Here is a 16503-nt window from a genome sequence, read left to right as displayed (position 1 = left end):
ACAATACTCCCATTACTGATGAACCTTCACCAAAACATCTGTCTGAATACCAGAACAAACACCTCTGTCTTTAAGATGAACAACACTGTATCTTGTATAAAGTGTTTTCACTTTATATGGGTGTGTTAGAAATTTCACCAAATTTCCACCACAATGGGTGAACAAACATTATTTCCTTCCTTTATATGAACTAATATTACATACTAAGAAATTTTCTTACTTTTGAGACACCCTGTAAACAGGGTGCAGTTTACGCTCTTAGTCATTTACAGCCCTTATTAGTCCAAAGTTAGGAGCCACAATTATTCATTCTTAAACACAACACATACTTCTCCCCAAAGAAGTATCTTCTCCTTATCTTATATATTTCTTTTGGCTGCTTAAGTGATCTATATTTTACAGTAAAGTAAAGAAAGACAGAATACAAAGAAAAAACAGAACACGAATTCTGGCTACCAAACATTATGAATCTGATGGACTTCATTAAATGCAGGTTCATAACTATTTAGGGTTTCCTGGCTGGTTCATGCTTTGTAGAATTATGACTAATAATTCAAATTTATGCACATTGCACACTGCCATTTTGCAATACTTTTTCAGCTTGTACAATATTGGGAATGTGTTTGCCCATTACAGAATTCCTATTAAATAATTTCCCTTTACTATAACTCTTATTGCAGTCACTAAATCATTAATGCATCAATTTAACATAAAAAAACTGATCTGAAACCGGCAATGTATGAAATGAGTCTTAGGTCTGTGGTTAGGCTGTGACAGGCCTGGGGATGTGAACATTCCTCTGCATCCAGTCAGCATCGCTTAACTGTAATCAGTGGATTGTGAAGAAACGGGAATAGCTCTGTGCTGTCAGACCCCCAGGACTGAATGTGATAAGGGGCCTTAAATAGATCCTTGCTGCACCCCCAAGGCTCAGGGCTCTGGCTGCGTTCATTTTCAAACACCTCTGCAGCTCATCAGCCATCGTAAACCAGCAGACAGGCTCCTCTTTCCCTTTCTAAGTTTATCAGCTGGTTTAAGGTCAGTTCACCAAAGTCAAATTTGATACAAGTGACATGTTAAACTGTCTCTAGGTCAGCTTAAAAGGACAATACAGAGTGTAAACTGGGGATGCAGGTGGAACAAGAATATTTATTAGACATCAGGATAGAGAGGCAATAGCTGCTTTGAAAAAAACACACATATTTGTACTGTGTGTCACACATCATGTACTAGCTACTGTACTAAAACAGATGTATTCTTAGGTCAATACTGTATTTAGTGAATGAGCAATGGGGGGGTTATATACAGCTTATGATTTGATTTGAACAGCCACATGTGAATCACTGTTTTAAAACTGTAATTTCCAAGTATAAATGGCATTGTAAGGCAAACAAGAAAGGAGAATGACTCAGAGAGCTTTAACAGATAGGCTAACATAGGCTAACAGAGTAGCTCTGTCCTTTTAAACAGCATGTGTATTGCTGGAAATCCACAAGGTGAAGGAAACGTGCCATGTTAAAGTGACCCCGACTACTTAATTATGTCATTAACAAAATCCACCAATCAAATGTTAGGATGGAGGACGACTGCATTATTTCCATATGATGGACTGATAAGAAGACAAAGTGTTGTGTGCTGTCACAGCCGTACAAGTGCGAAACCTTCTGCAGCGTTTCTCATTTATTTATGTGTTCATGTCTGCAAACCACATTTCCTGCTCCTCTGGAGAATAAAGTAACGCATGTTTTTGTGGTGCTGTGGAGGCTCCATGTACCCTAAAGACCCCCTGTCTGTCTGGCTCTCTCTCTCTCTCTCTCTCTCTCTCTCTCTCTCTCTCTGTGAAACCTGAGCTCAGGGGCCAAATTTAGCAGTGGTGGGAGAGCGGTCAGGGCCCAGGACAGACAGGACAGCGCGCCACCCGCAGCCTCTGAGTACCGGCTCACTCTTCAGCTCTCCCGGCAGCCACCGGAGAAAAGGGAGAGAAAAGGAAAAATACGACAGTCATACGGCCTGTTGTTGGAAAGACGCCGCGGTTTGTCCTCCGCGATACACACTACTTCAGGAAAACTGGACCCTATAAACTGGGATAGACGTTTGTGGAAAAATACTTGAAGGTAATATAAAGCTTGTTTTCTTTGGGGAAGAGAAACCCATAACACATAGAAGCACTTGGTCTGTTGATCCTGTGTCATATTCCATAAGGATAAGTGCAATTATTGAGTTGTTATGAAGGAGTATAAAAGGTGTAGATTTGTGTTTTTTGTATGTTAGTTTTGGAGTTTCAAAGTGTGTAGGCACATGATGACTTGTAAGTGTTGTTGGTGGTCTAATATTTATAACGTCAACTAACATCATCCACAGCAACACAATCGAACAACAGGCAATCTGTCAGTATCACTCGGATCATATTGCTTTGGTATTGTTGAACTTTCAGTCAGTTTTGACACACTTTGCATTATTTAGTACTTCTGCAGAGATGCTTTAATTTCCACATAAATAATATAGATTGTGCCTGAAGTGTGTGTGTGTGTGTGTGTGTGTGTGGGTCTTTTCCTGTGTGGGTGGGGTGTAGAAGCTGTGAAACATATCCCTCAGGGATTAAAAATAACAACAGCTGGCCTTCAGGTCGCCATGACAGACAGAATATCACACCATCGTCTCCACAAACATACACTCAGTCCTACACACACACACACACACACACACACACACACACACACACACACACACACACACACACACACACACACACACACACACACACACACACACACACACACACACACACTCACACACACTCATACACTTACCTTTTCAATTAATTAAGACTGCTTAAGTATCAGTTTTTATCAGGACTGAAAAGCTGATTCACCATCAGCATATTTTCTTTAGGGCATCAGCTGCACACGGTATGGAGCTTCATATATAATAGTGTGTAGGCTGCTTGAGCCAAGGGTCCCTCAGACCTACTGTGAAGTCACCCAATAACCTTCTCAGTCTGAACTTATACATGCATGCACCCATAAATCTGAAAAGTGCACGCTGTTTTGACATGTACTGTCCTGCTAATAGCCCAGGTGGGTGCATTCTGGCTGAAGACGAGTGCTTGCATGATACTGAAGAGAAGAGCTGCCCTCTTCTGCTCCGCTGCCCCTGTCTAATGTGTGTCCTCAGGGATGTGATATGTTTGTGGGAGAGAGACAGACAGCTCTCAGCCACTGTTAAGGTGTCATACTAACGTTTCACCCATGTGTGGTATGTCCAACCAAACACTTTCACTGAACCAGAATGAAAGTTCATTTTGAAATATTGATTGATTGGGAATGTATGGCAATCAATTACTGTCAGATTAGCTGTTTATAATGATTTAAGGACAGGAAAACATCTAAGAAAAGTATATAATCTAAAAATGCATTTTATTGGTCTGATTTGGATAGGATTTGGATTTATACTATGCTATTATTAAATATACCTTCCTGTTATGTGAGGGATTTTAAAACTAATTTATGGAGGAATTTTGTTACAGTAATATCCTGGGGGAAGTATCTGACAGTGTCCAGGGCTGTGGCACTGGAGAGTGAAATGACAGTGATGGATGTAACGTGAGCTGATTCAGTAGCTCCTGCAGGAGGTGTCATGTGAAGAGCCTTCTGTTTTCACCCACGTGGGGCTGGCATAAGAAGGAGTCCTCCTACGATACATGTGTCCCTATCTTTCTCTCTCTCTACCAAAAGTTGTTGGATGATGTAAAATAACTTGCGTGTCTGTAAAGAAGCAGAGGTTTGAGATCTACTGTTTACACACCAACTGAGAAGCTCCTTACTGGCAGAGGCTTATTTCAGAGACCGAAATGAATTAATGCGCGCGCGCGCATGTGTGTGTGTGTGTGTGTGTGTGTGTGTGTGTGTGTGTGTGTGTGTGTGTGTGTGTGGAGAGAGAGTATGGTGAGGGCTAGTATTCAGTGGCAGTCATGTCCTGGTGTGATCATGGAGGTCCTTGGTTAATGCCATCAGCTGTGCCCCCAAAGAATGTCTGAGTCATCACACAACAACTGGCTCTGTTTACTATTACCGCAGCATGTGAATATGAGTGTAGGATGAGTGTCTGCTGTTCAGTTCATGTTCACTCTGGAGCATTGTGGGTCCCTTTATACTGAGATTTACTGTGAAAATTTATATGAATTACCATTAAAAATTCACTAACATGCACAGTTGAGAGGCTCCTCGTATATTTACAGCACTTACAAACTTCGGAAGTTATGTCCATCTGATGAATTATGTGTGTGTGTGTGTGTGTATGTGTGTGTGTTTTGTGTGGATGTGTTTTGCAGAATGCAAGACAGGAGCTGGAATGACACACTCCCCCTCTCTGTGCTCCTAAAAGAGGTGCCCCCCCCTGGGGGTATGTCTGTGGAGGGGGACGGGGGTGTGTTTTCTGAAGCGTCCTCTGATGGAGATGTTTACCTGAACTCCATGCCGGAGTTTCAGGGAGGGGGTGGAGACTTTCTGGAACTCTCTGCCTTCCTAAGCCAGGATGAGATTAACCGCAGTCTGGATCTGGCACGAGAAGCAATGAGTGATGCAGGGGACGCCTGTGAGCTCTCTGACACCCCAGGCCCCACCACTCTGACTCCATTTGAAGAGGGACTCGGCCCCTCCTCCCTTCTAAGCCCCACCCCCCAGACCTTAACAACAACAACAACAGAGGCTCTGCCTGCACACCTGGAGACTAGTGTTGCGGTGATCCAGGATCCGTCTGAAGCCACGAAGGTCACATCCAGCCAGAACGTTCAGCTCAGCAGGCCGGCCAAGGCCTGCACAAGCCCCGGATCCACAGCCTCGCCTGACAAGCTTGTCTGTGGAAAGCCCACCGCACCTGTGTACAAACAGGAACGGCCCCGGCTGGTCCACCGAGGCCTGGAGCTGAACGAGCGAGCAGCCTCCACCACTGAGTTCTGCAGCCGGGCTGCCACCTTCATCGAGGAGCTCTCCTCCATCTTCAAAGGGTCCAGCCGTTTGGAGCGTCAGGGGGAGGAAGACTCCTCCTCGCCCGACAGCGGCTATCTGTCCCCAAAGAGCCAGCGCTCGGCTGCCCAGCAAACTCAGACGACCGCCTCGCCCTCGTGCACATCCTCGGAGCTCCAGCAGGGGGCGGACCAAGGGGACCAGGCGGGAATGGACGCGGGCCTGCAGGTCGACGGCGTCAGTGCGGATGGGCCGATGGCTCCACCGCGGTTCACTCAGAAGCTGAAGAGTCAAGAGGTGTCGGAGGGGAGCCCTATTCGTCTGGAATGCAGGGTGACTGGGAACCCTCAGCCTCTGGTCAGGTAAGACCACCACCTCACCACCTCTGAGGAGCATGGAGCCATCGTGGCAGGTAACATGGTGCTTACATGTAAAGGTTTTTAAAAAGGTGTCCGTGGAAGCTGGAGGGCAACATAAAAGCAGTACGGGCGTGACAAGAAAACATCCAGCCTATCAGAACCCTGCTGGCTGATGTTGGCAGAGCCGGTGAGATCACTGTTTGGCTAGGTGGAAGCCACTGAAGCTACTGTAGCTCAGGGTCTTGAGGACCAACTCTGGTATGTTCTTCTGCCACTGCTTGAAGGTACTGTCATTTATTTTTGGAAGCATCATTGCAAGGGGACTGGAAACATCAAAATGGTGCTCGTGAGTGGCAAGACTGTTTAAAGAGTAACCATAATTCTGGATGGCTCCCTTGTCATGCAAAGTTCAAAATAAACTGGGCTTAAACAAATGGTTTTTCATAACAATCTCATGTGGCTGATGTCAAATGGGAGCTAATAGTGAGTAGTTAGCATGAGCGCGCAGGACTGATGCTAAATGGCCCACTACTTATCAGTGTTAGCACTTCTGAGGAAAGTATTCCTTTTAGGTAACATCCTCCTGAACATGGGACTTTATCCAATGAAAGGCCAGCTGGGGTATCCTGTGGCAACCGGGGCCCAGATTAATCAGAGGCACTCCTTCCTGGAACCCTGTGACATGACACACGATGTTAAATGCGATCTAGTCACAGCTACGAGGCAACGGCCCCTAAGAGCGGTGCTCCTTTGAGGCGATGCAGTACCCGTGTTGAGGTGGTACGTCCCTGATATTCGTCAGACCTTCATGTGCTCAGTACTCCCAGAGACGTGACAGTGGCATTACACAGACACGGGGGTTTTAGATTAGGCTAATCTGTAGTGGGTGACATGGACATATCATATTCAAGAAGGAAAGTTCCTTTGTTGCCGAGATAAACATTACTATCTCATCTAGTTGTAGCTTTTCAGACAGAGGTCATCACGTTTCTGTGTGGTGTGTGTGGATGTATGAACCCTTCACTCTGCGTTTCCACTGTGAACATGCAAAAACTACCTCCTGCTTGGGATCTTGGTATAGAGAGACTTTTTAAATGTGTGTTCTGAGTCAGTGTAACTCAGTGTCTGTTCTGGCTGTATGATCCTTTGATGACTGCTGAGTTGTTAGGGATGAGCTTATTGAAGCAGGAAAACTGCTGCAGTTAACAACTGTGAGTGTGTAGTGTGATGTGGTATGAGTGTATTATTGTGTAGTGTGATGTGGTATGAGTGTATTATTGTGTAGTGTGATGTGGTATGAGTGTATGGTGCTGCAATGTGTAGTGTGATGTGGTATGAGTGTATTATTGTGTAGTGTGATGTGGTATGAGTGTATGGTGCTGCTATGTGTAGTGTGATGTGGTATGAGTGTATTATTGTGTAGTGTGATGTGGTATGAGTATATGGTGCTGCAATGTGTAGTGTGATGTAGTATGAGTTTATTGTTGTGTAGTGTGATGTGGTATGAGTGTATGGTGCTGCAATGTGTAGTGTGATTTGGTATGAGTGTATTGTTGTGTAGTGTAATGTGGTATGAGTGTATGGTTCTGCAATGTGTAGTGTGATGTGGTATGATTGTATTGTTGTGTAGTGTGATGTGGTATGAGTGTATGGTGCTGCAATGTGTAGTGTGATGTAGTATGAGTGTATTGTTGTGTAGTGTGATGTGGTATGAGTGTATGGTGCTGCAATGTGTAGTGTGATTTGGTATGAGTGTATTGTTGTGTAGTGTGATGTGGTATGAGTGTATTGTTCTGCTGTGTGTGGTGTGATGTGTTGTAGTATGAGTGTATTGTTCTGCAGTGTGTAGTGTGATGTGTTGTGATCTGAGTGTATTATTCTGGAGTGTGTAGTGTGATGTGTTGTGGTATGAGTGTATTGTTCTGCAATGTGTAGTGTGTTGTGGGATGAGTGTATTGTTCTGCAGTGTGTATTGTGATGTGGTATGAGTGTATTGTTCTGCAGTGTGTAGTGTGATGTGGTATGAGTGTATTGTTCTACAGTGTGTATTGTGATGTGGTATGAGTGTATTGTTCTACAGTGTGTATTGTGATGTGGTATGAGTGTATTGTTCTGCAGTGTGTAGTGTGATGTGGTATGAGTGTATTGTTCTGCATTGTGTAGTGAGATGTGTTGTGGTATGAGTGTATGGTGCTGCAGTGTGTATTGTGATGTGTTGTGGTATAAGTGTATTGTTCTGCAGTGTGTAGTGTGATGTGGTATGAGTGTATTGTTCTGCAGTGTGTAGTGTGATGTGGTATGAGTGTATTGTTCTACAGTGTGATGTGTTGTGGTATGAGTGTATTGTTCTACAGTGTGTAGTGTGATGTGGTATGAGTGTATTGTTCTACAGTGTGATGTGTTGTGGTATGAGTGTATTGTTCTGTAGTGTGATGTGGTATGAGTGTATTGTTCTGCAGTGTGTAGTGTGATGTGTTGTGATCTGAGTGTATTGTTCTACAGTGTGTATTGTGATGTGGTATGAGTGTATTGTTCTACAGTGTGTATTGTGATGTGGTATGAGTGTATTGTTCTGCAGTGTGTAGTGTGATGTGGTATGAGTGTATTGTTCTGCATTGTGTAGTGAGATGTGTTGTGGTATGAGTGTATGGTGCTGCAGTGTGTATTGTGATGTGTTGTGGTATAAGTGTATTGTTCTGCAGTGTGTAGTGTGATGTGGTATGAGTGTATTGTTCTGCAGTGTGTAGTGTGATGTGGTATGAGTGTATTGTTCTACAGTGTGATGTGTTGTGGTATGAGTGTATTGTTCTACAGTGTGTAGTGTGATGTGGTATGAGTGTATTGTTCTACAGTGTGATGTGTTGTGGTATGAGTGTATTGTTCTGTAGTGTGATGTGGTATGAGTGTATTGTTCTGCAGTGTGTAGTGTGATGTGTTGTGATCTGAGTGTATTGTTCTGCAGTGTGTAGTGTGATGTGGTATGAGTGTATTGTTCTACAGTGTGATGTATTGTGGTATGAGTGTATTGTTCTGTAGTGTGATGTGGTATGAGTGTATTGTTCTGCAGTGTGTAGTGTGATGTGGTATGACTGTATTGTTGTGTAGTGTGATGTAGCATGAGTGTATTGTTCTGCAGTGTGTAGTGTGATGTGGTATGAGTGTATTGTTGTGTATTGTGATGTGGTATGAGTGTATTGTTCTGCAGTGTGTAGTGTGATGTGATATGAGTGTATTGTTCTACAGTGTGATGTGTTGTGGTATGAGTGTATTGTTGTGTAGTGTGATGTGGTATGAGTGTATTGTTCTGCAGTGTGTAGTGTGATGTGGTATGAGTGTATTGTTGTGTAGTGTGATGTAGTATGAGTGTATTGTTCTGCAGTGTGTAGTGTGATGTGGTATGAGTGTATTGTTGTGTATTGTGATGTGGTATGAGTGTATTGTTCTGCAGTGTGTAGTGTGATGTGGTATGAGTATATTGTTCTGCAGTGTGTAGTGTGTTGTGGTATGAGTGTATTGTTGTGTAGTGTGATGTGGTATGAGTGTATTGTTCTGCAGTGTGTAGTGTGATGTGGTATGAGTGTATTGTTGTGTAGTGTGATGTGGTATGAGTGTATTGTTGTGTAGTGTGTTGTGGTATGAGTGTATTGTTGTGTAGTGTGATGTGGTATGAGTGTATTGTTCTGCAGTGTGTATTGTGATGTGGTATGAGTGTATTGTTCTGCAGTGTGAAGTGTGTTGTGGTATGAGTGTATTGTTGTGTAGTATGATGTGGTATGAGTGTATTGTTCTGCAGTGTGTAGTGTGATGTGGTATGAGTGTATTGTTGTGTAGTGTGATGTGGTATGAGTGTATTGTTGTGTAGTGTGTTGTGGTATGAGTGTATTGTTCTGCAGTGTGTAGTGTGATGTGGTATGAGTGTATTGTTGTGTAGTGTGTTGTGGTATGAGTGTATTGTTGTGTAGTGTGTTGTGGTATGAGTGTATTGTTCTGCAGTGTGTAGTGTGATGTGGTATGAGTGTATTGTTGTGTAGTGTGATGTGGTATGAGTGTATTGTTGTGTAGTGTGATGTGGTATGAGTGTATTGTTCTGCAGTGTGTAGTGTGATGTGGTATGAGTGTATTGTTATGTAGTGTGTTGTGGTATGAGTGTATTGTTCTGCAGTGTGTAGTGTGATGTGGTAGGAGTGTATTGTTGTGTAGTGTGATGTGGTATGAGTGTATTGTTCTGCAGTGTGTAGTGTGATGTGGTATGAGTGTATTGTTGTGTAGTGTGATGTAGTATGAGTGTATTGTTCTGCAGTGTGTAGTGTGATGTGGTATGAGTGTATTGTTGTGTATTGTGATGTGGTATGAGTGTATTGTTCTGCAGTGTGTAGTGTGATGTGGTATGAGTGTATTGTTCTGCAGTGTATAGTGTGATTTGGTATGAGTGTATTGTTCTGCAGTGTGTAGTGTGATGTGGTATGAGTGTATTGTTCTGCAGTGTGTAGTGTGATGTGGTATGAGTGTATTGTTCTGCAGTGTGTAGTGTGTTGTGGTATGAGTGTATTGTTGTGTAGTGTGATGTGGTATGAGTGTATTGTTCTGCAGTGTGTAGTGTGATGTGGTATGAGTGTATTGTTGTGTAGTGTGATGTGGTATGAGTGTATTGTTGTGTAGTGTGTTGTGGTATGAGTGTATTGTTGTGTAGTGTGATGTGGTATGAGTGTATTGTTCTGCAGTGTGTATTGTGATGTGGTATGAGTGTATTGTTCTGCAGTGTGAAGTGTGTTGTGGTATGAGTGTATTGTTGTGTAGTGTGATGTGGTATGAGTGTATTGTTCTGCAGTGTGTAGTGTGATGTGGTATGAGTGTATTGTTGTGTAGTGTGTTGTGGTATGAGTGTATTGTTCTGTAGTGTGTAGTGTGATGTGGTATGAGTGTATTGTTGTGTAGTGTGTTGTGGTATGAGTGTATTGTTGTGTAGTGTGTTGTGGTATGAGTGTATTGTTCTGCAGTGTGTAGTGTGATGTGGTATGAGTGTATTGTTTTGTAGTGTGTTGTGGTATGAGTGTATTGTTCTGCAGTGTGTAGTGTGATGTGGTATGAGTGTATTGTTGTGTAGTGTGATGTGGTATGAGTGTATTGTTGTGTAGTGTGATGTGGTATGAGTGTATTGTTCTGCAGTGTGTAGTGTGATGTGGTATGAGTGTATTGTTATGTAGTGTGTTGTGGTATGAGTGTATTGTTCTGCAGTGTGTAGTGTGATGTTATATGAGTGTATTGTTGTGTAATGTGATGTGGTATGAGTGTATTGTTCTACAGTGTGATGTGTTGTGGTATGAGTGTATTGTTCTGTAGTGTGATGTGGTATGAGTGTATTGTTCTGCAGTGTGTAGTGTGATGTGGTATGAGTGTATTGTTGTGTAGTGTGATGTAGTATGAGTGTATTGTTCTGCAGTGTGTAGTGTGATGTGGTATGAGTGTATTGTTGTGTATTGTGATGTGGTATGAGTGTATTGTTCTGCAGTGTGTAGTGTGATGTGGTATGAGTGTATTGTTCTGCAGTGTATAGTGTGATTTGGTATGAGTGTATTGTTCTGCAGTGTGTAGTGTGATGTGGTATGAGTGTATTGTTCTGCAGTGTGTAGTGTGATGTGGTATGAGTGTATTGTTCTGCAGTGTGTAGTGTGTTGTGGTATGAGTGTATTGTTGTGTAGTATGATGTGGTATGAGTGTATTGTTGTGTAGTGTGATGTGGTATGAGTGTATTGTTCTGCAGTGTGTATTGTGATGTGGTATGAGTGTATTGTTCTGCAGTGTGAAGTGTGTTGTGGTATGAGTGTATTGTTGTGTAGTGTGATGTGGTATGAGTGTATTGTTCTGCAGTGTGTAGTGTGATGTGGTATGAGTGTATTGTTGTGTAGTGTGATGTGGTATGAGTGTATTGTTGTGTAGTGTGTTGTGGTATGAGTGTATTGTTCTGCAGTGTGTAGTGTGATGTGGTGTGAGTGTATTGTTGTGTAGTGTGATGTGGTATGAGTGTATTGTTGTGTAGTGTGTTGTGGTATGAGTGTAAACTCAGATCTGTCACTGAGTCTCCTGGACTGCAGAAGTCATCAGCGTTGCTGGAGCCCAAAGCATCCTCACTGTTGCTCTTCCCATCGTATGTGCGGATGTGCAGCAGGAAAAATGAGAACAACCAGAGCCTGTGAACTCTTGTCTAGCGCAAATGCTCCCATGCAAGACGATGATACCTGTGTGTGGTGGTGTGGTCAGATACACTTGTAGGTCGTCAGCACACACACCGCTCTGATGGAAACAGTTTCGAAAGATCTGACATAACGGTTGGGTGCTCTCGCCTCCCTTAAATGTGCCTGGAGTTGTGTGGCATTCATCATCTGGTTCCACAGGACACTGTTCACAATGAAGTTATCATCAGTGTGGGATGTGGCAAAGGACGTCCACTTCTTCACCTTTCTGTGACTCTTCCAGTCTCTCTGTATCTCTAATGTAACCTGCTGATGACACTCTGTGACACTCTAAGATCAGTGGCCACTTCCGTTGTAGAACATCCTGTTTGAAGCTTTGTAATAGTGAGCGTTTGTTAAGTGTCGTCTTGGTCTCATGATGTCAAAAATGTGAACAACCAATTCTAATTGATCCAGGAAATGTGTTGGTCGATTCATGGATCAAACATCTGTTGTGAATTTTGTGCAAAAAATACTGAAGTGTTGAACAGTGCATTCAACAGTTTAAGTTCACCATTACATTAAGTTCACCTGTAAAGGTTGGAATGCACTTATTTCAGCTGAAAGCCAGATATCCCTAACTTTTTGTGAGTAGTATAGATCTCCCTCTCTCTTTCTCTCTCTGCTCCCACACTCTCTTCGTGTAACCGAGTGTCTTCCTGCTGTATAAATAGGTTCAGTTCGGCTGAGAGGAGCCACTTACTGGAATGTCAGCCATGCCATGACATGGCATTTTCCATAACGTTTCGTTCCCATCACCTTTCCGCACCATCTTGGGCAGTAAGTGAAGAGAGGTGAGAAGAGGGGAGAGGAACAGAGGAATATGGAGTAGAGTTCATATGTTCTGATCATATGGCCACAGGTTATTCAGTGTACACCTCCCATACACTAGGTGGCAGTGGTACTTTGCAGTAGTTTTTATATCTTCATTTGAACATGCCTGTGCTAGAAAATGAGGCTCGGACAGGGGTGTCTGAGAACATATCTGAGGAAGGAGGGGCCTTGCAATGCTAAGTTTTAGCTTTACAGACTGTTGAATCAACATAGATTTACCGATGAGTATTTGTGTCAATAGTAATATATAATGTAGCTTAGTTACAATGAGCAACATAGGTACATTTTAGGGACTTTTATATGTGTCCTCTAGGGGTCAGTGTTGCATTCCCACAGATCCTGCAGGCTATTCACTGCTCCTCTAGTATTACATCAGTACACAGGATGAGTGTGAAGCCCTCAGTCAGGAGGGGAGGACACAGTATCCTAAGACCTCTGTGTCTTGTTCTGCGGGACACAAAGTATGTCCTAGGGGGCACTGCCGCACCCATCACAGACTTTTAATTGCTACTCTGCCCATATAAAGAGTGGAAGACAGCGTAGCATCTCGTCAACCAGTAGTTCAGATCTCATTATAGGCTTAAGGGCTGGCACGGATTACACCAGGACCTAGACGAGGGATTTTGAAAAGAAAAGAACCAGAGAGAGTATAATATCATCAAACGCTTGGCCTGATCTGTGTCTGAGAAGGAATAACCCCCCGATATACAGAACACAAAAATCATGCTCTAGTTCATGTGTAAGTGAAGTCATTCGGAGGTGCACAGACATTTGAATTAAACGTCGGTGGAGTGGAAGAGTTATCAACGGGAAAAGTCAAACATTTCTCCTCTCTCTTCACTCAGTGTGAGATAGCCATCACAGGCCGGGCAGCTGGGAGGTGTGTTGGGTGCTGGTCTCCTGCTGACCTGGAATTGGCACAAACATCATCCCAAATTGACCAAAATGAGACCCACCTGTACAATAATGCTGTATTCTAGTGTTAATGAGGTTCTAGATTTAAAATTCAAGCTGATAAAGACCTACAGACTAGCTGCTGTTTCTAGAGGTGCTGGTATGCTGGTAGAGCCCCTAAAACCCCTCAACTGAAATTAAACCACACCCTCAACTGCCATTAAACCACGCTCTCAACTGAAATTAAAACCACGCCCTCAACTGAAATTAAACCACGCCCTCAACTGAAATTAAACCACGCCCTCATCTGAAATATTTACAGGACAAGGCCAAGGAATATCACCTGTGCATATTTCCACAGGCCTGGGAAGTGATGCCCGTGTGCTGGTGTTCTTTGAAGGGAATCACTTCCAGGTTGAACTCCTGGTTCTAGGGGCTGGTTTGAAGGAGAATGCTATGGTCCTCTTGATGTTACATACAGTCTATTGGTATCTTCAAGTGTAGACTGAAGACTCACCTGTTGAGTTCTTACCAGAGCACTAACTCAGCTGATACCACTTGCCGTTGTTCTTAAATTGTATGTCTGTCTATGGTTATTTGTGCTTCTTGGCAAACGTCTAACTTGCAAAACACTAGGTAATGACATTGACTCCTGTAGTTTAGTAGTAGTCTGACTCAATGGTGTCTTGAATTCTGGCCTGTCCGTACTATTACCTAGGATGAATTCTGTGATCAGATGCAGAGCACTTTGTAATAAGCTCTGGATAAGAGCGGCTGCTAAATGCCGTAAATGTAAAATGGAAATGTACATACACCCAGGCTTTCACAGATGTGGAGGGGTTTAGTGACATGAACACAGAGCCTTGAATGGGGGTGGAGGGGCAAACTGTGGAGGGGGAAACTGTGACCGCAATGTGTGGGATTATGGAGGTGGGATTATGGAGGTGGGATTATGGAGGTGCCATGATTGATTCATTCTGGTGTGGAATGTGCACTGGAGTCTAGAGATTTCTGACTGTGTATGTGTGTGTGTGTGTGTGTGTGTGTGTGTGTGTGTGTATGTGTGTGTGCATTTTTGGATGCCTATGTTGTGATTGTGTGTGTAATCCATCTAGGGTGTTTTTGCATGCCAGGGTCTGATTCTCAGGAAGTAAAAATATTTACCTTGCTTTTCTCTCTCTCTCTCTCTCTGTCTCTCTCTCTCTCTGTGTGTGTGTGTGTGTGTGTGTGTGTGTGTGTGTGTTTGTGTGCGCATGTGTGTTTGCCAGGAAGTACAATCTGTGAAATGTCAGCATAAGAAAGATTCAAGATCTATATTACATTCTATTGTGTTCCTATTTGTAAGTGATGGATAGCAAATGTCATTGTCTATGTGTGTGTGTGTGTGTGTAGCTATGCATGTGTATGTATGCGTGTGCATTGCATCTGTTGTATTTCACATCTGTTTGTCAGGATCGTAGTTCTTCTTGCAGTGGAATTATACAATCATAAGAGAATTCCCCTTTAATATCATCATTATGGTAATTTATTACAGATATATAACCCTAACCCAGATATATACAGTACTAAACCATTTCATTTCATTCATTGGGTTGGTAAGTGACCTCCACAAGGTTTAGTATCCCCCCCACACACACACACACACACAAATTCACATATAGACAACAAATGCTGTTGTGAATGGCACAGAGAACTCAAGTTCAAAGCAGTTGTAAGTGAAGTCATATGAAATCTCCGTGGTGAAACAGACGGGGCCATCATGCCTCACCACCCTCCGCTGCTGTGAGTGCGGCTGCATTATTTAATCATGTCTTGTAGGTTTGGTAAGGACGTCTGGGACCGATCCAGTCTCAAGACTTTGATTAGAACACAGCTGTGCGCCTCGGAGATCCACTCTTGTGAAATTACAGACTCTGAGATTCTCGCTCCTATGAAAGGAAGGCTGGTGCCAACTGAGGGAGCCGCACAGCACTGTGGGTACAGGAAGTACAACGGGTCCCCTGGAGGTCTGGTGCTTTCTGTGTTACACAAAAGTTACAATCTTTTACATTTTTTTCCTGCAGTTTTATCTGTAATGAAGAACCATAAATGCTGAGCTGACATTAGTTATATTTCTTTGAATATCAACATGGAGAAAAAATTAATGTGTGTTTGTGTGTGTGTGCGTGCTTGGGATTACGAGAGATTAAGGGGTATTAATTCACACCTGCATGTGATGGTGGGAGTTTGTGTGTTGAAAACCATACAACAGTGGAAACACACACACACACACACACACACACACACACACACACACACACACACACACACACACACACACACACACACACACACGCACACACCACAAGCAAACAAATAAGCAACACCTTCAAACACATAAAGGCATGCACTCAACAGGAGGGAGCGTTTCCCATTATTATAAAACTAATTGGAAATAAAGTGAAGAGGAAGTTATAGGTCTGCTTTGAAGTGCCTTGTGAATTTTCTGCATGCACATACGTGTGTGTGTGTGTGCGTGTGTGTGTGTGTGTGTGTGTGTGTGTGTGTGTGTGTGTGTGTGTGCGTGCGTGTGTGCGTGCGTGCGTGTGTGTGTGTGTGTGTGTGTGTGTGTGTGTGTGTGTGTGTGTGTGTGTATGTTTCCCTCATTACTTTCCTTTTAATTTTACCTCCCCATTTTATTGCTCATTTCCCTTGGGCAAACTCTTTGATGGGGTTGCCAGGTCTTAGCGGGAGATCCCCAGTTCTAAAAATGCCCTTTGCAGTTGCTCATGGTAACAAGTCCTGGTTGCCATGCTGACTCCCTTCCCACCCCAGACCAAAACCAGAGAGGCATCACTGGCATTCAGAGTAATGTGGACAACTGGTACAACATAATACAAATAGAACACTGCAGTACAGCACAACACGGTCTGCTATGAAGTGCTTCTTGTGTTGATGCCAGCTGACCACTTGTGATTCTGTTACATACTGTATATGCCATAGACGTAATACATGGGCATAGCAGTTCTATGTCAAATCTTTTCCATCAACATGATATATGGTCTTCTGGAAGCCCTGGACAAGGTATGATCATTTGGTGGCCTATGGCGTAAGATGGGTGAGTCTAGCTCACTATGGTCTCACCATGGTCTCACTGTGGTCTCACCATGGTCTCACTGTGGTCTCACCATGGTCTTTTCTGTGCAGTCCTTCATGCCCAGCGTCCTGTTTATGTTGGATTGT

At 43.3% G+C, this 16503-nt stretch overlaps 1 protein-coding gene across 3 annotated transcripts in view; it reads left to right on the top strand.

Annotated features, from left to right (window-relative positions):
• The first annotated feature begins 1871 nt into the window (after positions 1-1871).
• Positions 1872-16503, top strand: part of palld (palladin, cytoskeletal associated protein) — a 72829-nt gene continuing 58197 nt past the window's right edge. For all 3 annotated transcript variants that reach the window (XM_077017535.1, XM_077017536.1, XM_077017534.1), the window contains exons 1-2: positions 1872-2114; positions 4331-5326. In XM_077017535.1, the coding sequence (XP_076873650.1) occupies positions 4332-5326 (995 nt within the window). In that variant the 5' untranslated portion in view covers positions 1872-2114; position 4331. The remainder of the gene's footprint in view (positions 2115-4330; positions 5327-16503) is intronic.

This window comes from Brachyhypopomus gauderio, chromosome 9 (assembly GCF_052324685.1).
Source record: "Brachyhypopomus gauderio isolate BG-103 chromosome 9, BGAUD_0.2, whole genome shotgun sequence".
Taxonomy (NCBI): domain Eukaryota; kingdom Metazoa; phylum Chordata; class Actinopteri; order Gymnotiformes; family Hypopomidae; genus Brachyhypopomus; species Brachyhypopomus gauderio.
The sequence above is the reverse complement of the archived record's forward strand: the minus strand, read 5'-3'. Positions and strand labels throughout refer to the sequence as shown.